A 21,061-nucleotide genomic window follows, 5' to 3' on the forward strand; every position below is an offset into this window, starting at 1 on the left:
GGTGAGAGACCCAGACCCACCTGTCATTGGATCCCTAGGTGCCTTGGATCTCTTGTGCTGGATGAGACCCATTCCAGGCCATTCAGGACTTTCTGTTGGATCCCTGTTTTTCAGGTTAGACGGAATAACGGACCTTTCATTGGCTGTGATGAGAATCATTGTGCTAGAAGCTTTTAGCATATTCTCTTGGTTAGTGCTTGCAGCAAGCCTTCCAGACGTGGGCTCCTGGGTGGACTTTCCAAAGAATCGAGTTTGAACAGGTGAGGTTTCTTCCGGCAAGTAAGTGGATTTGGGAATCTGTGTCCAGGAGAACATTGTGAAACTTAAGGGTCAAAATGATCAAGGAAAAAAATTATTTTGAGTCTATGTAACCTTGTTTTGGGTGATTTAGAAAATCACTTACTAAGGCATTAACACAGTAAACTGTAATTTAGAGTAAGGTTCATATTTTTAAAACATTCCTAAGTTATTCACTTAGTTTATTTATAAGAAGTGTCTCTGGTAAAGAAAACTATTACAAAGACTAAGTTATCCATCAAAATATTTTTCTTGAGCTGGCAACATCTCATGGAAACTACTGAAGACGCTGAGTGAGGTACTCTAAAGAGGAAGAGTGCGTTGCAGCCACGCTGGCCCTGTTTGAGGCTCTCAGTTGAATGGCTGGGCTGAAGCAGTGGTTCTGCAGGGTGGGCCCAGGAGCAGCGGCAGCAACACCCAGGGCCCTGACAGAATCACACTCGGGGGCCCACCCTGCACCTGCCGAAGCAGAGGCAGGTGTCGTTCACATACTTAGAGAATTCTCCTTTTTAACGTGTACAGTCCAGCTGTTTTTCGTCTATGCACCGAGCTGTACGCCCATCACAACTGTTAGCAATAATTCCAGAATATTTTATCACCAGCCGTCTGAATTTTCACAGCTGTTTCAGACTCACATCAAATTTGAGGACCAGTGGGCTACATCTGTGTTCCTGTATGACTGTTTCAAGATAGCCTATAAAATGCCCTTTGGCACAGTGATCCTCATAGTTGCCTGGAACTACACCAGCCTTTGTACATGTCTCAGTCCAGCTTCACTGCGTCTGCGAAGGTAGGTGGCAGTTCTTCACAGCTCAGAAAACCCCAAGGAGATGGAGCTTGTTGACGGAACAGCCACATGGGGCTCCCTGCGCAGTGTGACTTGAAGGTATGTGTGTGCCCATTAAAGGACTAAGCTTCACTGGTTTCTGAAACTGTCTAAAATATTTTTAACAAAGTGGTTTATTGAAAATACAATCAACGTATAAAATAGGTAACTAACGAGAATCTACTGTTTAGCACAGGGAACCCTACAATGATGGGTGGTGACCTAAATGGGAAAGAAAATCTATGAAGAGAGGATATGTGCACGTGTCAATTGATTCTCTTTACAGCAGAAATACAACACCGTAAAGCAAGTATACTCCAATAAAAATTAATTTTAAAAATATCACTAGTTTACTAAAAACCATGATGTTTCAAATGGAGCAGTCTAGTTGTTTTATTAAAGTCAGGTTCCTTAAGCCACAAACAGGAAAGAAATGTCTTGTTAATAAGCCTATTGGCTTACATGGAGGCCAAGTCAGGAGAGAACTGAATGAAGGAGTAAACAAAGGAAAAGACATCTTTTGTCTGATCATCCCCAAAACACATACTTTCCTTCCTCATACAAGTTTTCCAACCATCCTGTCATTTTAACAATCGAGTGCAGATTACAGCGTGTTCACACATTCAACGTGTATATATACAATGAACTGTGGTACTGTATGGATTATTACACATTCATCCCTCCTCCTGGTAGAAAATTCCTCAAGGTTTCCCCTTCCAGTCAACTTTCTTTTTCTAAGCCAGGGCATGACAGTGGTTCCTAAAGTGCATCTATGTCAGCGTGAGAGAACGGAGAGGCAGCCTTCGAGAGCAGGCAGTTAGTACGGATGCAGCTACCAGCTTCCCGGGTACAGACTTTCTCAAAGTCAACAAGAAAAGGGGGTTGACTGGATGAAAAGGAAGTCACCTCTTACCTACTAAACTGCCACCTCCTCAAGCACTATCTGCACATCTTCCTAGGTACAGGCTGCCCTTGGTGACACCAGTTCTGAGGATCCTGGCTCGTGTTTCTAATGCAGTGACCTTCTGCGAGATGTCATTTGAAGTGATGATCCCATTTCCTGATTGTATGTGTTCCTCCCGACCCCCACCCCCACCCCACCTTTTGTTGTAACTTTCTGTGGTGTCTTGGGCCTTCTGCCCATCACCTGATGACATCGGAGATCACCTAACCATAGAAACAGCCCGCCGCCTGAGCGGTTTCCTTCCGCAGACCCTGCTGGCGGAGTTGGCCTGCGGGGGCTGTGAACGTTCTCAGTGTCGACCTGACAGCTACAGGCTAGGAGGCAACAGAGCCAAAAACCATCTTCCGGAAGACCAGCAGCTTGTTGGGAACCTGCCAGCACTTGAACTTGGGACTCCTGACTTTTATTCGTCTTTTTCCCACTTCTCTGAGGGCCTTTTAAGAGGTTCTCTAGCAAAAGCTTGGGGAATTTTATAGTATAGCTCAAAGACTATATACTGCTGTATAGGGGCCAAAAGCCGAGCCTGCAGCATATCTGTGATTTCATTCTGCAAGTACAGCATCTGAGCACATTCCGGCTGCTGGCCTCCAGACCTCCCTGCCAACTCCCAGGCCTGCCAACGCCAGGGCAGGCCTTCTTGTCATTCAATAGAGTAAATTGTATGAAAGCTCCAAAGGTTAAGACATCTCTGGGGGAAAAAATTAAGATTCAATCAGCAAGTTAACACATTGCAGTAGTATCCATATTTAATCCGAAACACCCTTTAGAGAAAAAAATAATGGTACAGATTCAATAAAGAAGAAATAAATAATACCCAACATGCAAAACAACTTTCAGAAGAAATGCAAAGTCATAAAGCACAGCTAACAGCCAACCACAATTACTGCTTAGAAATTATTCCTATTGTATGTGGAAGATGGTTAATCCCGAAGCCATTGACAGTGCTTATGGAAATACCACCGACAGATCCTAATACAGTCAAAATATGCCGTCATGGTGTTTCTGCTAAAATATATTTTGTAGAAATCATTTTAGTTGAGCCTCAAAGTCGTGAAAAACCTCCACAGATTTTCTTTGCAGGTTTACATATCGTCACACAGGATTCGTTTGGAGACCATAAAAGATTACTATTTACACCTAAATTACCCAACTTTCAGGAAGTGGGGAAACGAGAGACGATACCCGCATTGGAGCTGGAGCATCGCTGTGGGTTTTGATCTGCTGAGCTCAGGGCTGGAGCCGCAGCCGCACAGATGCCCGCCTGCCTCGGGTGGGGTAGAAAACTGTAAACACAAACGCCTCCAAAAGGCCGGCTGCCTCCACTTGGGAGGCTCTACCCGCTGTGGACTCAGAACCCAGCCCCAGGCCACTCGGTGCTCAAGTGATTCGGCTTCTGCGTGGGGCCCCGGGGGTCCTCCGGGGCTGTCTGTCCCCAGGGCTCAGACAAAGGAAGGGCCGCAGGGCTCCTTTCCATCCAGGGGCCATGTCAGCGCCCAGTCAGCCTGTGAGCAAGGACAAGGGCAAGAAGCCACGCTGCCCCCAGCACCCAGCTCCCAAGAGGATGGGGCGGGACTCTGGCCGGAGAGGAGACCTGCCCGGAGGACAGCTGATACCCCTGGAAGCCACTTCACTCCGGCTCTGGGGCTAGCATAGCATCCCTGCTAGAGTCTGTCCCACTAGGGCGGATACCTTTCAAAGAGAAACAGCTCTGCTTTCTGATACTCAGGAGAGAAAAGGCCTGAACAGGAATAATCCATGTACTGTCAAAAGACACTTGGCTTTTGAAACTAAATTCCAGCTACACTGGAAAACTGAACAGAATTATCAGTGGAACCTGTTACCAAGGTGTATTAAAAAGTTGACAGTTTTATCTGTAAATCTTAAAAATTTGGGCAATTTAAAATGCCTGTATCATGATAATGTCAAATATGTTTTTCAAATGTCAGTCATTAGACGATACTAACTACATAGGGACTTTCTCTGGAATGTCTTTTAACAGAAAAAAATAATGATGTTTTCGCATCATTCTTCAAAAATGTCTACTGACTAGTTTGTGTGATTAAAACAGCAAAAACAGATCCTGGTTTGATTCTAGCTAGAGTCTTTGGAGGAAAAAAAATCACATCGGGAACATGCCTTTCTGTCATTAGCATCTTTGGTGGAAACCTAGTTGATTTTTGATGCTTTGCTCACAGTCCTTGAAAAGCCCAAATGTTAGCAAGGCTCTGACTCACCAGAAAACCCATGCTATCTCCAAGATGACTGGCTATAGAATACTTTGCTTCTCTTGGACAACTTCTCTGGTACCTAATGTTTTAAATGATATTTGTTTTAAAGAATATCCGTTTGAAGTAAGAAGCCTCAGTTGTTTTCACACACAACTGAAAATTCCTTCTGTCAGACACTGGAATGGAGACTAAACGCTGCCTGAACCCTCGGTGCTGGGAGATGCAGAGACAGTGGCCTGGTCTGACTGCAGGACCAAGACATAATGTCCTCAGAAAGCCTAGAGGTTACAGGTTTCTTCAAGGGAACCCCGGACTTGAATTCCAGTTCCCATTTAAGAGATGTCCACACGCTCTGGCCGCCTCCATGTTGCGTAAGTCGGGCATGTTCCTGGAAAATGAAAGATGGCCTTACAGGAAGTGAGGTGTGGCAACACCGAGACGCCCCGGGACGTTGGCGGCTGGTTCCAGCTGTCACGGGCCTCTCTGTGACTCTTACTGATGTCCTTTGGGACTGAAAAAAGCAAAACTCAGAGTAACGGCTTAGTGCCTAGTGACCAAACGCCTCTACGCGTGTTTAGATCAAGTGTCAGAAGTACCCCAGGGAGGGTTTAAGACTGAGAAAGCTCGGCCCCTGTGTCCTTCCTGGGGCGGCACGGGGTCGCGGCTCAGTGTCCACGGGGGCCGGGCGCCTGGGCTGTGCTCATCTTCCCGATGTTCGGTCTCGGGCAGTTCACCTAACCTCTCTGTGGCTGCCTCTCGTCTCTAAGATGGGGGTGATGATGCTATCTACATGTCTAGCACAGTGCCTGCATATGCCAGGGACTATCTCAATGCTGGATAGGAAACAACCAAACCATGCTGTGCGTCTGTTCATGTGCTTTACGAGTGAGGTGTGATCGCTAACCCCAGCACGCACACAACCTTCCTGCAGTTAGCCCTCAGTTACCCTACAAGGCATCACTCCTGGCCCCAGTGGGAGGCCCCTCCTCGGGGTCCTCGCCGTTGACAATGGGGAGGGCCCTGCACTTGTACATGTGCTGAACGACCTCATCCTTCCCCGGGGGATGCGTCAGGACTGCATTTCTCCCAAGGTCGGGGCCGAGAGCCTTCAGAACCCAGAAGACCAGGAAGAGAGGAGCCCAGGGAACACTCAACCCCCGTCTCAGGACCCTGGGCCCGGCTCCCGGCTCCCTGAAGCTCTACTCCAGCGCTCTGGGGCTGGAAGACGCAGCTTTGGGACGTCAGATCGTCAAATCATGCAAGGAGCTGAGATGCGGCCAAACGTAGGTGAGCCGGGCATGTCAGAGAAGGCGAGAATGTTCGCCCTGACCCCACCGCTCCCCTTCTTGGCCTAGGTGATGGGGTTGGGGTTGGGGTGGGCAGGGGCGGGGGGGCAGGAAAGCATTCCTGTGACCCGACACCTGAGCTGAGCTATGCGGAATGACTGGCCATCTCACCCTGACCTGGTCGTGCGCTGGAACCCTGGAGACTTCAGTGAGGTAGGTGGTATCAGCCCCATTCACAGGTGGGCAAACTGAGGCAGAATGAAATGCAGTAGCTCGCTTTTAATAACAGCATACAAAATCTGGAGAAGCCCCAAAGGAGTCCCCCTGTTTCCTGGAGCTCGAAGCAAACCCTTGGAGCGCAAAGGACGGAAACGGACAGGAACACGAGCCGCTCCTCCTTCCCCCCTCCTCCCCCAGGGGGATCGCTACCCGCAGCCCAGGGACCCTTCAGATACCCCTGAGGACACGCAGAGCGGCAGAGACCCCGCTGACGGCTCACCCCGTGGGGAACGGCAGGAGCGGTGTTTCCGCTCCCAGAGAGGCTCGTGGTTCTGAGAGGAGCACGGCGTGTCCCCGAAGATGGAAACCTTCCGTCTGAGCTGGAAGGAGGCCTGACCAGCCGGAAAGCCAGTGCCTCTTTGCCTCAGTGACTGGCCTGAGAGGCACACACCCAGTCAAAGGAAACACGAGCTCCAGGGAAGCAGAGAAGACAAGCCGCTCCAGCCCCTGCCCTGGCCCCAGAGGACGGAGGCTCGGCCTGGAACCTTCCTGGGAGGACGTCGACCCCACGGCGCACCATCCACCCTTCCGGCAGGAGACCCCACCCTTCTCCTGTCGGTAGGATCCCTCCCCTCCGGCCCTCAGGACCCCAATCCTGCCGGTCACGCCAGCCGAGGTGCAGATGGGCCGTCTCCAGGTTGGAGGTGTGTGTATGTGGGTGATGCTCTTTGGCTGGAAGCAAAGGCCATTCTGGCGGGACAAGGGCCTGTCTGGAGCCGGGTGCGGGGTGAGGTATTCCCAGCCCAGGGCAGAGCCAGCAGACAGCCATGCTCCCTATGGAAACCCATCTAAAGACGACCGCGGGCAAGCTGGGGAGGACAGACGATCGGGACTAACTCAGCCGGTCAGGGTCACCACATCTTAAACCGGTCTTCCTTGAGTGCTGGACACGTGGCGCGGCTCCAGCCAGGCGGTCTCCCTGCTGTCTCCCGGGAGGTGAGGGCGGGTCCGCGGGCTGGCCACCGGCCGCTCCCTCGCTCCTATGGCCTCCTGGCGAGTCTGCTCCTCGGGGTGCAGAGGGTTCCCCCAGAGACAGGCTGAGGGTGGTGGGTGGGCGGGCATGGGGGCCGGAGCAGGGCCAGCAGGGACGAGGAAGAGGCACTTCAGTTTGGGCTGGTGTTCGTGGAGTCGGCCCTGGCCCCGGGAGTCGGGCGGCCCCGCCTGGCTCCGGCTCCGGCGCTGGGTGGTCCCGGAAGACCCCAGTGGCGGTGGGCAGGTAGGCACTTGTCAGTACTCCCAGGACCGGGCAGGGCTGGGGGCTCCGCGCAGGCTCCGCACACGGCTAGGTCATCAGGATGGGCTTCTGCCGAACTTCCAGGATGTCTAGGGCGGCAGGAGGGGGCGTGGAGGAGACAGGGAGGGGTGACCCCGCGGGCTCGCAGAGGGAGCACGGGGACCTTCCTGGTGCTCGTGTGTGAGGGGCGCCCCAAGGCGCTCTTCCAGCCCTGGGGGACCTGCGGTACTGGGCTCACCCTCCCTCCAGACAGGAACGGGGCAACGAGCGCGCCTGGAGCGGCTGCACCACCGGGCAAGGGCTCGGGGCTTGGGGCTCACGCGGGCAGCCTGACTCTGGAGTCACGGCCCCGCGGGCCCGTCAGCACAAACTCCGCCTGCCCCTCGAGTAGCAGGCACATGCCGAGGGTCTGAAGCCCTTCCCGGGGGACGGAGTGGGCGCCCAAGCACTGCCCACAGGAGCATTGTTTAGGGGCCCGTGGTTCCCCCAGGGGTCCCACCCCAAAGTCAGAGTCACCTGTTAAAATCCGATGCAGCGGCAAAGTGACGTAGGTTAGGTGTGCATAGAGAAGGAAGTTCCCATCTGCTCTGTTCAGCTTCAGCCAGGACCCGACCAAGGAGCGCCCCGTGCCCGACAGGGAGCGAGACCGCAGGTTGGTGGCATTGTGCAGGTCAGCTGCAGCGGAGAAGGCAAGTCAGGCCCGGGCCACGGTGCGGAGGATGCAGGGAGGACACCGCCCACCTAGGTGACCCCTCCCTGGTCCACGACGCCCAGCCCCCTTCTGCCTTCCCGCCTGATCCCACCCCAGTCCTGGAGCACCTCCCCTGTGGGCCCTGGCCCATTGCTGTGCCGGGCCCTGTGGCTGCCCTGCTCCGGTCCTCTCCCTGGAGGGGCGCGGGGGTACGGCTGGAACGACCCAGCACCATCACCCAGCCGGTAGGCCGCCTAGGGAGGCAGGTGGGTGCTGTGGACGCCTTCCCGCTGGTCTGGAAGGAGCCCAGGAGGGCGGCGCTGCCCAAGCCCGCTAAAGGGGTTGCTAAAGGGGCCCCCAGCCCTGGCCAGGGTCTCGTCCAGCAGGCCCTCTGCCTCGGTCCTGCCAATCAGGACCCTCTAAGCTCCTCGAACGACTTCCCGCTGCTCCTCCAATAAACACGGCCCTGCCCTCCCACGGTACTGCTCCCACGGTGCGGCCCACGTGGAGCAGAGAGGGGAGCGGGGAGGCCCTGAGGACTGAGTGGGTGAGATCAAGGACCGCAGAGATGCCCAAGAGGCCGCCGGACAGACGGGCCCCCGGACTTGGGGCGGAGGGCAGGCGAGCCCCGAGGGACACTCCGCTGGGGGCGGCAGGGCCGCGGGGCACCTCGCAGAAGAAGGGGACGCAGCACACACGCGCGTGCACCAGAGCCCTCCCCTCTGAGCCCCTGAAATCAGGTGCCAACTGCCCGCCACGCTGAGCCCACGGCTGGGGGCTCCTCTCGGTGGCCGTCTGCTGTCTGTCTATCCAGAGCTCCACCCCCGCCCAGGATGGGCTGGCACATGGCCCCCTGGCTCTCTGAATGTGCACAAGGGAGTGAGGAGGTGCCGCGGGGGTGGGGGGAATTGGGGAGCAGGGTCACCTCCCCCGTCGTCCTCCCGGAAGAACTCCTCGCTGTCGTTGGCAGAGTGAGACTTCTTCATCTCCGCGATCCGGTTCCGGGTCCCCTTCCTCTTGAGGGATGGGGAGAAGAAGGCAGGCCGGTTGTTCCGCTCCGGGGTGGGGGGTGTGCTGAAGGAGGTCACCTGGGAACGAGAAGCGTGTCACCAGGGTGGCCCGCCGACCCAGTAGGGGGGCCCGGTGCCCACCCGTCTCCCGCCTGCAGAGCGCGGCCGGCCTGGGGCTTGGCGGGCGCTGGCCACCAGCTCCGCCCCGGGAAGAACCCTGCTGCCCTCGTGGGGGCTCAACCGCCGGGCAGGGGTCACTGGAGCACAGAGCAAGCCTGGCTTCTGACACGGGTCGAGCACCCTCCAGGCGCCGAATCCACCAAACCGTCCCGACCACCCTCAACGTGAGAGCCGGCTGGGGCGGGACAGCCACCCTGGCAGGGCCAGGGTCACCCAGCGGACAGTGGCCGTGCTGGGGCTGCCCCTCAGACCACGCTCTTCCCTCTAATTTCTGCTCCTGGGTTTTATCTCCTGTCCCCTCTCCCCTAGCGTCCTTCCACAGAAGTGCAGTGGTCAAGCGGTCCACCCCTCCATCCCCTCCTCACCACACTACCCATCACCAACTGTTCTTCACACCCACTCAGGGAAGCACATGACCTGGGTCCCTGCCCTCCAGGAGCTCACAGTCTGCCGGGTGGGGCGAGAGACCCAAACGTTACCAACCACAGACTGAATGCTGGTTATTAAAGACAGGGGAAAAAGGAAGCAGAGGACACAGGGGGCACAGAGGCAAGAGGAACGAACGGCCTGGGGAATCACGAAAGGCTTCCCGGAGGAGGTGCCGCTTGAGCTGGGTCTTGAAGGACGAGTAGGAGTTAGCTAGGTGAAGAAGGGGGGGAAGGGCGTTCCAGGCAGAGGGAACGTGGCCCATCTCCTCCCTCCTCCCCACGCAAACAAGAATCTGAGGAACCAGGCGAGCTGGGACTGAGACTTCAGGAGCCCCGTCAGCCTCCTCGTCACGGCTCCGACGTCCACCAGTCCCGGCGGCCGCTGGGCTCCAGACGGTCCTCCCACAAGCCGGGGAAGGTTTTTAGAAGATAAAAGAACAAAACACCAGAAACCACAATACACACAGTCTGCATTTGTCACGCACTGGTTACAAACGACCCCTCTGGGAAAGGGAGATGGAGCACAGAGGCGGGGGGCCCCGGGCAGCGCCCGGAGGTCATGGCTTTAGCCGCTGACAGCTGTGTGACCCTGGCAGGCCCCCCCGCCTTGGCCCGAGGCCCCCCCTGCTGCTGCGGGCCGGGGGCTTTCCCAAGCACTGTCTCCTTCACCCCCCGCGGCCACCCTGGGAGAGAAAGACCAGCACCCTCATCTGACAGACGGAAAGATGAAGGCCCCTCTGTGGTCACTGGGCAAATGCGGCCAGAAGTGGCACCCAGGTTTCTCCAGCCCAGGCCCAGGCCACATCTTCTCAAGGACTGTCACACACACGTTCGTTAGCCTCAGTGGGCACCTGAGGACCGAGGGGGAGTCAGGCTCCTTATCGCAGAGATGAGCCACCTCTGTCCCCAAGGCAACAGAGGCCTCTGCCCAGAATTCTCACCCATCATCACAGAAAGAGAGCGTTTGTTGTTTCTGCTCTGCTTACAAAACACATTCACTGCAGGAAACTCAAAGTGGAAAAAAAAGAAAAACAACCAGAGAAAGAAAACCGCCACCTGGCTCCCTGGAGCTGTGCGTGCTGAGGGTGATCCCACAGAGTGAAAGGCACAGTGCGCGCGGCTCCCTGACCTCGGGCGCACCAGCGGGCACGCGGGACCGACATGCACAGGGCCGTTTCTCCAGGCAGATGCCCCGGCCGGCCCCACCCCCGGCAGGGCCCCTGATGCCTGGCTCCTGAGTCCCCAACACCTCGGGAGGTGGGTGTGTTCACCCCATTTCTGGGCAAGCAAACTGAGGCTCAGAGAGGACAGACCTGCCCAGCTCACGCGGGTAGCAGCGCCGGGACCGCGGCTCACCCCGCAGCCCCTCCTGGAGACGCCTGGCAGGGCGCGCTCCTCCTTCAAGACCCCTGGTCTCCTCTGGAGCCCCCAATGGGGGCAAAGCAGCTGATGGGCTGGGTATTTTCTCCTGCCTGAGCCCTGCCCCCCGCGCACAACCTCAGAGGCTCTGGGAATGAGGCTGCCACTGAGCTCCGCTTCCCGGCCCCGGGGAAGGACAGCGGCCTAGAAAGGGCTCAGAGGCCCAGTGCTGTCACCGAGAGCCACACGGCGGAGGGCAGCACAAGGAACCCGGCAGGCCTGGCGCTGCCCAGGTCTGCAGACAGGAAGGCCCAAACGCGTCCACAGCTGCAGCGGCCGTCAGCAGTTCTGGCGCCCAGCGCCTGGTTGGCAGGCGGCCCCAGCAGAGACGAGCCGGGGGCCCCAGCCGACCCTCCTGGAGCAGGATGGGCGGCTAGCTGGTCGTCATCCCCATCTCGCCCCCGGGGAAGGCTGCTCGGGTGCTCACCCTCGCCCAGCAGGTCCACCAAGGCGGGCGCTGGGACCCCGCCGGCTGAGCCCCGCCGCCGTGGCCGCTCGGGGCCCAGGCACTAATCTGCTGTGTGACCCGGGCCACTCACCTGCCCTCTCTGAACCTCGGCCTGCTCCCCAGAGGGGTGAGGACCATGACACCTACCTCGCCGGGGGCGGGAAGGATGGGGAGGCGGGGGAGGCGGGCCTCAGGGGGGGGCGAGGCCCTCCCCGAGCGGTGTAGCCTTACCCGCTCGTGCATGGGCGAGGCCGGGCTAGAGTCCTCTTCCGTCCCACAGGGGGACGTGTCGCCGGTGGACACACGGCTCACCGCCATCTCGGCGTGGCCCTTGCCCTGGGGCCCCTTCATGCGCACAAACTCCATGTTGCTATACTTGTAGAAGCCAAACGACATCTTCTGGGCCATGCGGGCCGCCACGCTCACCTGCAGGCAGGCAGGCGGGGACGCGGAGTCAGGCGGGCGGGGCTGCCCGCCCCCGGGGCCTCCAGCAGCCAGGGGGCCCTCCCTCAAGAAGCCCGAGGGCCAACGGCCCCCCTCTGGAGAGACCCAGCCCCAGCTGACCCGGGCTCGCCACAAGGCGGGGTGGTGCCAGGACCCTTGCATCCCTGTCTGATGCCCTCTCGCCCGAAGACCACGCCCCGTCCCTTGCCCCAGGGTCCAGAGAGAGGACACCTGGCGCGGTGCTCAGCAGCAGGAGGGCGCCCGTCCACCTGGCCTCCCCTCCCCTCGGTCCAACGGTCAGGCCCTGACCAATCCCAGGAGGGCTTCCCTGGGACGATCACCACGTGACCCAGGCCCCAGCCGCCTAGAAGGGGCGCTGGGGGCGCTGGGGGCGCTGCAGGAGCTGGGCGAGAACGGAGCGGGGCTGTGGGGTGCTCGCCCCTGGCCCGGCCCAGCCCACACTCACGCGGTTGTCGTACACCTTCTTGAGCGCCTCGTAGCGGATGGAGCCCTGGAAGATGACTCCCTGGAACGTGTTGGTCTTGTCACTGGCCACCAGCTCCACGCAGACCATCTCTCCTTCCCCCACGGTCATGTCACTGAACACCTGGGGTGGGGGTGTGAGGCGGACGCGGGGATGGCACCGGTCGGCTGCCCCCTGCCCCCAGCACGGCCCGGCTCCCAGTCCCCCACCCCACTCCTTGACTCAGGGAGGGCTGCTGGGAAACGCCCCCTTTACAGGTGAGAACGCTGAGCCACAGATGTAAAGGTTTTTGCCCAAGGCCCCCAGGCCTGCCACCACTCAACTGGGACCCTCACAGCAAGGGGGCAGCCCACCCGCGGGCAGGGGCAGCGTCTACAAGGGGCTGAGATCGTAAGTGACTCCGGGACCGGGAGAGGATGCGCCCCACCCCAGCGTCCACTGGAGGGACGCCAGGAAGTCGAACAGCTCACGGGGGCTGCCGGCAACGGGTGCACAGTCCCCCCGCCCCAGCCCTGCCCCCGCCGCCACGGCCTGTGTGTGGCCACCAGCTCAGAAGCTGCACGGACAGACTGCCTGCGGGGGGGGCGATGGCCTGCAGGGGGCGATGGCCTGCAGGGGACTGGACAGCCGCCCCCGAGAGTCACTGCGTCCGGGGCAGGGGTGGGGGAACCTGTGCAGGCTGAGCTCTGAGGTCGCCCGGACTTCGGTTTCAATCTCAGCTCTGCGGTGGACCAGCAGTGTGAGCCTGAAGAGGGCGCTCAGTCCTCTGACCTGAGATGCTCAAGATGCCAACCAAACCGAGAAGCGACCTGCAACCCACGCCCCATCCTTCCTGAGTCCTCCAGGGCACCCCCCCCCCCCCGGCCCTTGCTGTGGGTGGTGGGGGGAACAGCTCCTCGGCCCAGACCTCAACAGGAGGGTGGCTGGACAGGAGCCGGCAGGGTCGCCAGGTGGCGCAGCTGGTTTCCCAGCACCCCGCGTTTCCCAGTCGAGTGAGTTGCCCGGGGCCCCAGTTTTGTAACTTTTGGAGCCCCACCCATTGCGGACATCCTAGGACCCCAAGGTGTGGAGGCCTTATTTAGGGTTCAAGGGTGGTAATAACCGTCCCTCCTGCCCAGGCAGTACTCTGCAGGACTTGATGACGCCTCCTCCCACGCGTGAGCTCTCTGATCTTTCAACCCTGACGCCCATTTTACAGATGAGAACACTGAGGCTCAAGCCTGGTGAACTCATTTGCCCTGAGTCAAGGAAATAGGGAGAGTGGGAGCCCAGCCCTGCCCCCGCCTCCTTCCTGAAAGTGTGTGAGGCCTGGGGGGTGGGGCCGGGGGTAGGGAGTGTCACATCCCCTGATTCAGGGAGTCAGACCGAGACAGGGCCCCCACCTCCTCGAAGCTGTCGATCATGAAGAAGATGTTGGGGTAGCTGATCTTGGACTCCTCCCCTTTGCTGTCCATGGGGTGCTTACTGGGGGACGCGAATACTTGCTAGAAGAAAGCAGATTGGAGGGGGCCGAGTGAGACCCCACCGTGCCCCACACCCGGGCCTGGAGCAACGCACTGGGGTGGGGTGTGTTGTAAGGCATGGGTCACAGGGTCACAGGAGCCGCTGGGGTAGGACCGTTGGGAGGGAGGACCTGGTTCGGGGGGCTCACAGGCCCCCGGGGCTGCAGGGAAATTCTGGGGTCAGCCTCCCCTCGGGCAGGCAGCGGGAGGGGTCCTCGCCCCCCATTGAGCCCTGGTCCCCGAGGGCTCACCTGGGACCTCTTCCTGTGGATGTGGATGTCGCCGCCGTCGGCCCGCGTGCACACGGCACAGGTCACCATGTAGTCCAGCTGGAAGGGACGTGGGACAGGAGTGCGGGGTTCGCTGTTCCCCGGGGCCTTCCGAGCACCCCGCCCCCACCGCCGGGAGCCCTGCCCTCGGCGCCCCGTACCTTCTGCAGGATGAGGTTCAGGCAGACGCTCTCCTCCCAGTCGATGTCGGGGTCTCCGAGGCCCGGGAGCTTCTTGGAGTCCCGCCGGTACACCTCCACCTCTACCTCCGGCTCGGCCTCCACCAGCTGCGAGGCGCAGGGCAGAGGTGAGTCCCGGCCCTCACTGCCCTCCCTGCCCCCGAGTGGGGGCATCTTCTCCTCCCTCCAGTCTCCCTCCTGGGTTCTCTGGCCACCCGACCCCCCCACACCCTGGGTTCATGAAGAAGCCAGCCTCCCACCGAGTTCGTCCCTTGGGCCCCGCAGCAGGGCGGGGGGATCCCAGCATCGTGGCCCAGCCGACAGGCGGCCCGTCCACCCGTCCACCCGTCCAGCCAGTCACCCTCTGCACCGGCTGAGCGCGCAAGAGGCCCTCGGGTTGCTACGGCAACCGGGTGCCAGCTCCGCGGCCCGGATGAGGAGGGGGCGGGAGGCGGCCGGGCTTGCCGCAGAGAGCCCGCAGTGCGCAGTGCGCAGGCCCTGCGGCAGCGCCCACAGCACGCCGGCCAGGGGCTTTCCTTTCTGCTCTTCCGAGCAGAGGCGGGCAGGGAACCCCTGTGTGGTCTCCCTCCTCCCCCGCCCCGGCCACCTCGCACCTCCAGACCATGGGGTCTCCCCCGCCGCACACCGCAGACCCACCCAGGCGGGGCCTGTCGTGCGTGTGCTGGCTCGCCCCTCCCCACAAATGTCCTCTGTCCACCGTCATCCCCTCGCTCTGACGGACAACACTGCGGCCAGCCGCCGCCTCCTCCTCTGTGGGCCCCCAGCCACCCCATTCCTCCCACCACCACAGCACCAGCCGCTCCATGTGCCACTAGCTATGCGGGGCCAGGGGGCAGCGGGGTGGGGTGTGCTCCGTGAGGACCCGGCCAAGGCAGAGTCATCTCTGCTCCCAGTGCTGGGAGAGAAGGGCCTGCAGACGGCTCAGGGCAGGGGTGCGATGGAACGTTCCAGCACGCGCACAGCTAGCCAGCCACACGCTCCCAAACTCAGGCTCCCCTCACTGACCTCGCCGCTGCCCCCCCAGCCTTCGGAGGCCCTCACACACAGCCTCAGGCCTCCAGCTCCGAAACCGCTTAGGCCTGAGTCCAGGGTTCTCTCCCCTAGAGCAAGCCAGCACTTGCCGCTTCCTTTCACCTCCCTGCCTGGCGGCTCGGGGAACCTGCAGAGCTGACCCCTCCTCAGCCCCGCCTGCCCACTGGCGCAGTCAAGGCCAGATCGACTAAGAAAACCCTCCCTAACCAGAACCGGGGCCCCTCCAGGCACCAACATTCAAGGCATGACCGCATCTCACGTGGACTCAGTCCTCTGGTCTCAACACACTGCCTGTAAACCAACACCAAGATTTTGCACACACACACACACACACGAACACACGGCATCTGCAATGTAAACTTCAGCAGACGATCAGGCCCGCCGCTCGGCCACCGGCCCCTCCACCGGGACCATCCCTTCCCTTCCTTCCAGGCCCGCCTCACTCCGGTGGCCTCCGCTGACCTGGGTCCAGCGTCCACCAGCCCCAGTGACAACCCGGTCACATGGCCAGCCGCTGCACACTCCAGATGGTCACAGAGCACCCTGGCCCACCCCCGGGTCTTCCCGCCTGTCACGCAGCCTGACCGGACCAGCCATTTGGCGGCAGGCACGCAGGTCACTGTGTCTCCTTTGCAGCAGGCACCAGGCCTGTCTGTTTGCAGAAAACCCGTCCTGCACGATCAGGCTCAAAGAGCAGGTACAGGGCAGGGAAGTCACAAGCCCCGGTCCCCAAGCCCCAGCCCGGGGTCACAAGTGCTGGGGCAGGTACGCTGCAAAGACCTGTCTCCACTGCCCGCAGCGTTTTTGTGTTTAAATGAAAACAACACCTTTGCATGTTTGGCATACAGGTAGTTTCAACATTTTACAAAACAATAAAGCTTCTGAAAGACATGCAAAGCTTGTTCTATTAACTTGTCAACACTGAAACTTAGTGGGTTAAACACCGGAGGTGACTCATGTCACCTGCGAGCCTTCTGTCTCTTCTGTAAAAAGGGGATGATAATCCCTGCCCTGTCCAGTTGCTGGGAAGACAAGGGAGATGGAGAGGCAGGAGGCTGAGCCCCGTGTCGTGGGTGAGGTGAGGGCTCGGGGGTTGGCAGGCATCACCACCATCACCACCATCACCAAGCTGGGTCACCTGCCCACGGCCAGGCTGGACCCAGCCTCCGGGGTCAATGTCTTCACTCTACCATTTACTTACTAAGGATGAGATGCCGGCCAGACCACCCAGCCTCTGGACATGTCTCCTCCAAGGCACTGTAGCGAGACTCATCCCTGCCTTCCGGGGTCGTGGGGAAGCTCGGTAATAATACCCACATGAGGCCCGCGCATCCCACCACTGGACACCTGAGTGACAGCCCCCACCCAGCTCCTGACACCCGGCGGGTGCTGAATGAACACCACATTCCCCTCTCAGCATGCACAAGGGGCGCTGCAGGCCCCCTCACAAGCCTGCGGACCCCAGGGAGGGGGTGGCCCGCGGGGCGCTCACCTTCCGCCCGTCCAGGGCGCCCTCGCTGCCCGCGAATGCCAGCTTCCGGCGCACGTAGAAGAGCATGTCGTCCTGGCGCGGGGCCCACTTCTCCATGAAGTAGGTGGAGAACATCCAGGTCCAGAAGACGATGCGGTCGTCCTTGAAGCACCCTGCGCGGGGAAGCAGGGGGCGGGGGGGGGGGGGGGCACCCGTGAGGGGCCTCTGTCGAGCCCTGGCCCCCCTTCCCTGCCCCCTGCAGACCTCTGCGATGTGCGGAGCCCCCTTCCCCTAACGCCCCAGCCCCCACGGGGCACCCGCAGAGGCCCAAGGGCACCTCCCCAGGAGGCCCCGAGCCCTCCACCCAGCAGCGCGGCCTGGAACCCCGCACCACCGGGGACTCCAGCCCGAGGATGAATCAGCAGCATCTCAGGGGGAAGGGAAGCCCAGCTCGGGAGGGAAGGCACGGGCAGGCTGTCTGGCGGGGAGCCCCGAGGGCTCAGGAGGGGAGATCCATCCAGCCAGCACCTCCCTCCCCACCCCGACCCCGGGAACCCGACTTAAAGGGCCAGCTGCCCCACTGCCAGCCAGGCTCAGCTGCAGGCAGGAGAAAGGCAGCCTTCCAGCACGCTGGGCTGACTCTGCTTCTTACTACCGATAATATTTCTTCCTGATACCTAGATCGTTATGGTCCTCTTTCTCACGCAAGGAGGAAAAAAGCCCACAGGCTCTGGTAGGAAGGTTGAGGGTTTCCACTCCAGCTCTACACTTGGCTGTGTGACAGCGGGCCAGCCCGGGGACCTTTCTGATCCCCAGCTTCCTGGGGATGAACGCAGACTGACAGCGCGGACGTGGCTGGCCCGCGGGACCTAAAAAAGCTGGGCGTCTGGACAGACCTGATGAAGCCACAAGATGTGCTGCAGAGCCATTGCTTAGAAACCCAAGATACTAAACTGTTGCTGGTTTCTTTCCCTCTTCTCCCAAACCGACTTCATCACCGTGACCAAGTCCTCACACTTGTCTTCTGGAACATGTGGAGACGGGACCCTCGGGGTGGATACGGGGCTGCCCGTGTCCTCACAGGGGGTCAGATCCCCTGGCCTGCACCCACACCCACTCCTCTGGGGGGGTGCTCAGCGCTCAGGCCCTGGAGGACTGGACACCCCAGGCCTGTTTACATCAGCTCTCCGACACAGGCTCCCGCCCTCTGCGCCCACGCGGTCCGCAGCCCACCCAGGCCCACACCCTGGCTGGTTCCCACGGAAGGAAAACAGAGGGGGGTCTGATGAGTCAGGGGGCCCAGGCCGACGAGCCTGATCAAGACAAAGGTCACTGGTCAGCTTCGGGGGCAAAGGCCAGGAGAGGCCCCCGGACTGACAGACTTCCTGCCACAATGACAACAGGCAGTGGCCCACTCACAGCCCCACAGCCCCCTGCACAAAATCAAGCCGGGGGCCACGTTCTTCCTAAGAAAACAAGAACGCTCCCGGGGAGGTTGACTCTCAGCTCCTTCTGAGCCCCCAGCCCAGCAGAAGGCCTTCTAGACTCAACGCTCCAAGACTGCCTGCGCCCACAGCTTCCTGGTCCCTCGGGGGGCCTACGGCAGCCGCTGTGGTCTCCACACGCAGTGGGTCTGGGCTCCAAACCCCACCACCTGCCGCAGTGAGTCAAGGTCACCATCCGCATCAGGCTGAAGCGCTATATCCCCGGGGTGATCTCTTGACTCTGCAAGCAGAAGGAGCCTGGTGGCGCCCACGGCACCAGGTGGGCGGCCACGGTGTTTCCTGCATTTGCCACATGGAGCCCCAGGCAGAGCCATGCAGACCATCTCACTGAACTGTGCTCGCAGCCTGTTACTGATGCTGCCCGGTTTCATAAGAGAAGAAACTGACTCTCAGGAGTCAAAAAAGGGGCCCAAGATCCCAGAGCTAGAAACTGCTGAGTTCTCAGACCTGTCAGACCATGCACACACACACACACACACACACACGCACACACACGCACACGCACACACACGCACACACTCAGGCTCTCAGAAAATGCAATGTGATGGACCCGGATAATGAATGCAAAGTGCTCGGCAGGCAGCTGGCAGCCCCGGCGTCTGACAAGGTCCTTGGGTTTGGGGGTGGGGGGCTGCGTGCAGGAGTGGAGTGCTGGAGGCGGCACAAGATAGGTGCCAACGTGGTCTCCAGGGTTCCAGGTGCCGCCAGACCTGGCCCAGCAGGTCTGCACAAGGGGTCCCACCTCCCTGCTGTAAACGCTGAGAGATGGCTTTCTTCACAGCCCAACCGGCCCTGTTACCGAAGGAGGCTGCAGCACACCGCCTGCCCGTGTCCCCTCCTGACACAGGGGCTCCTGGGATCCAGCCCGAAGGTCACCCTCTGCCGGTGCCCCCATCTCGACGGGCCGCTCCCGAACCACCGGCCCGCCACCAGAATGCTTCTCCCCGCAACTCCCGGCAGCCACGCGGCCTTCAGAGACCCTGGCGGGCACCACACCCAGGTTCTTCCCCTCCCGGGGTGGGGGACAAGGGCAGCTCCCCTGGAATGAGTCCACTGCCCCGTCCACTCCCACCCCCCATCTGCCCCCCACACCACAGCTACAGGGTCTGTATTTAAAGTCGTCTCCTATCCCCCTTAAAACCTTCCCATGGAATTCAGAATGAAAGCCAAAGTTCTGAGAAAACTCCCCGTGACAGCCCCTCCCCTCGCTGCTCACCAGCCCTGCTGGCCTCCTGGGGATGCCGCCCCTCTGCCCCGGGGCCTTTGCACACACAGCTCCTTCCTGCCATTCCTGCTGCGACTCAGATGGCTCTCCCGTCTTCAGGGAGCCACTCCAGACTCCACATTAAACGTGTTGGGGGCGCTCCCCTTCCTCCTCACCGTGTTTTACCGCCATCACTACGTTTGGGGTTTCACGACTGTCCCCCACCGCACAAACGCCTCCCAAGAGGAGGGACCTGCCTGGATGACCATCTAGTGCAGTGCCCAGAACAGAGCCAGCACTCAATAAATGCTGCATGAATAAATGGATTGTCCCAACAGGAGACGAGCTCCGGGAGGTGGGTGCCTTGCCCAGGTGCCCACAGCACGGATGCGGCCCAGCCGCCGTCCACCCGAGGCCTGGGTGCCCCACGCAGGACACAGGGTGCGAACATCTCCTTTTCTTTCAGTCACAGGGCCCTGACCCTAGAAAAACCTTCCAAGAGGCCCCACCACCACACACAACACAAGGGCCGAGGCTCCCCTGGCTCAGCTCGCCCAGGGCTCAAAGCGGTGACTCCACGGGCGGGTGCGCCAGCCAGGCCTGCTGAGAAGGCACCTGGGCACCCAGACAGGGCCCTCCCCGCCCCACCTGTCTGCCCGCGCACCTGCAGCCCCTGCCTGCCCCACAGGTGCGGGTGGGGAGACCCAGCGCTAACCTCCAAAAGGAGCAAGGGGCTGGGACATCACACAGATGTCATCACCAGCCTAACTATTTCAGTACCGATGACAAACTCAAGAGGAAGAAAACAACTCTGTCGGGGGGCCCCTCGTACTCCGCCTCTCACCCGTGAGACGCCAGAACCATTGTCAAGAGTGTCCGTGGGCACCACACCCAGACGCAGGCAGGACAGACAGTGGTACAGTCAGGCAGAGGCCAGACCAGGAACACTCGGTATAAAGCAAGAAGAGAAATCACAAAAGTCAGGACCCAGCCACCACCCTGAACACTCAAAATTCCCCTTGTGCACAAGAGAGGCACAGCTGAAATCAAAGGGAACGTGAAAACCAGGAGAGGGCAAGTCATAGTAAGTAAGTGTCTGTATCTAAAGAATTCACAGCGTAACAAGTCAGGAAGGAAAATGCGTGTAAGACCCCAACAGATAAGTGGGAAAAAACCCAAAACAGGCCACTACCAGAAAAGAAACACACCTCCTTGGCAAGATGTGGGAAAATATTAATCTCACTAGCAATTAAAAAAAAATCACACTGAGAGAAAAAGTTGTCATTTCTAAGAAGCAAATTTGCTTTTTATAAAAACACCAGGGAACTTCCCTGGTGGTCCAGTGGTTAAAATCCCGCCTGTGAATGCAGGGGACACGGGGTCAGTCCCGGCCCGGGAACTAAGACCCCAGCAAGCCCGCGCGCTGCAGCCCGTGCTCTGCAAGGAGAAACCTGCGCCTGCAACGACTGAGGAAGCCTGCCCGGCACACCAGGGGAAGCTCTCGCACGGCAACGAAGACCCAGCGCGGCCAAAAACAGAAAGAAAGAAAAGAAAAAACAATCACTTAGGAAAACCAGCAGATTTTGTAAAGCTAAATATGTGTTTACCAGTGATTCAGCCACTTCCAGGTACTTGCCCAAGAGACACAAAGCGCCTGTCT

The 21,061-nt window shown here is 59.8% G+C and overlaps 2 protein-coding genes across 3 annotated transcripts in view; one reads left to right on the top strand and one right to left on the bottom strand.

Moving 5' to 3' along the window:
* FAM118A (family with sequence similarity 118 member A) overlaps positions 1-21,061 on the top strand; it is a 343,668-nt gene that overhangs the window by 59,173 nt on the left and 263,434 nt on the right. The window lies entirely within an intron of this gene.
* The window catches only part of KIAA0930 (KIAA0930 ortholog), a 42,547-nt gene continuing 24,297 nt past the window's right edge, over positions 2,812-21,061 (bottom strand). For both annotated transcript variants that reach the window (XM_065945276.1, XM_065945269.1), the window contains exons 2-10: positions 16,714-16,865; positions 14,151-14,276; positions 13,972-14,049; positions 13,601-13,702; positions 12,201-12,341; positions 11,522-11,716; positions 8,731-8,893; positions 7,631-7,789; positions 2,812-7,203 (exon numbers count right to left, since the gene is read on the bottom strand). In XM_065945276.1, the coding sequence (XP_065801348.1) occupies positions 7,163-7,203; positions 7,631-7,789; positions 8,731-8,893; positions 11,522-11,716; positions 12,201-12,341; positions 13,601-13,702; positions 13,972-14,049; positions 14,151-14,276; positions 16,714-16,827 (1,119 nt within the window). In that variant the 5' untranslated portion in view covers positions 16,828-16,865 and the 3' untranslated portion in view covers positions 2,812-7,162. The remainder of the gene's footprint in view (positions 7,204-7,630; positions 7,790-8,730; positions 8,894-11,521; positions 11,717-12,200; positions 12,342-13,600; positions 13,703-13,971; positions 14,050-14,150; positions 14,277-16,713; positions 16,866-21,061) is intronic.

The sequence above is a fragment of the Muntiacus reevesi genome, chromosome 1 (genome assembly GCF_963930625.1).
Source record: "Muntiacus reevesi chromosome 1, mMunRee1.1, whole genome shotgun sequence".
Classification (NCBI taxonomy): domain Eukaryota; kingdom Metazoa; phylum Chordata; class Mammalia; order Artiodactyla; family Cervidae; genus Muntiacus; species Muntiacus reevesi.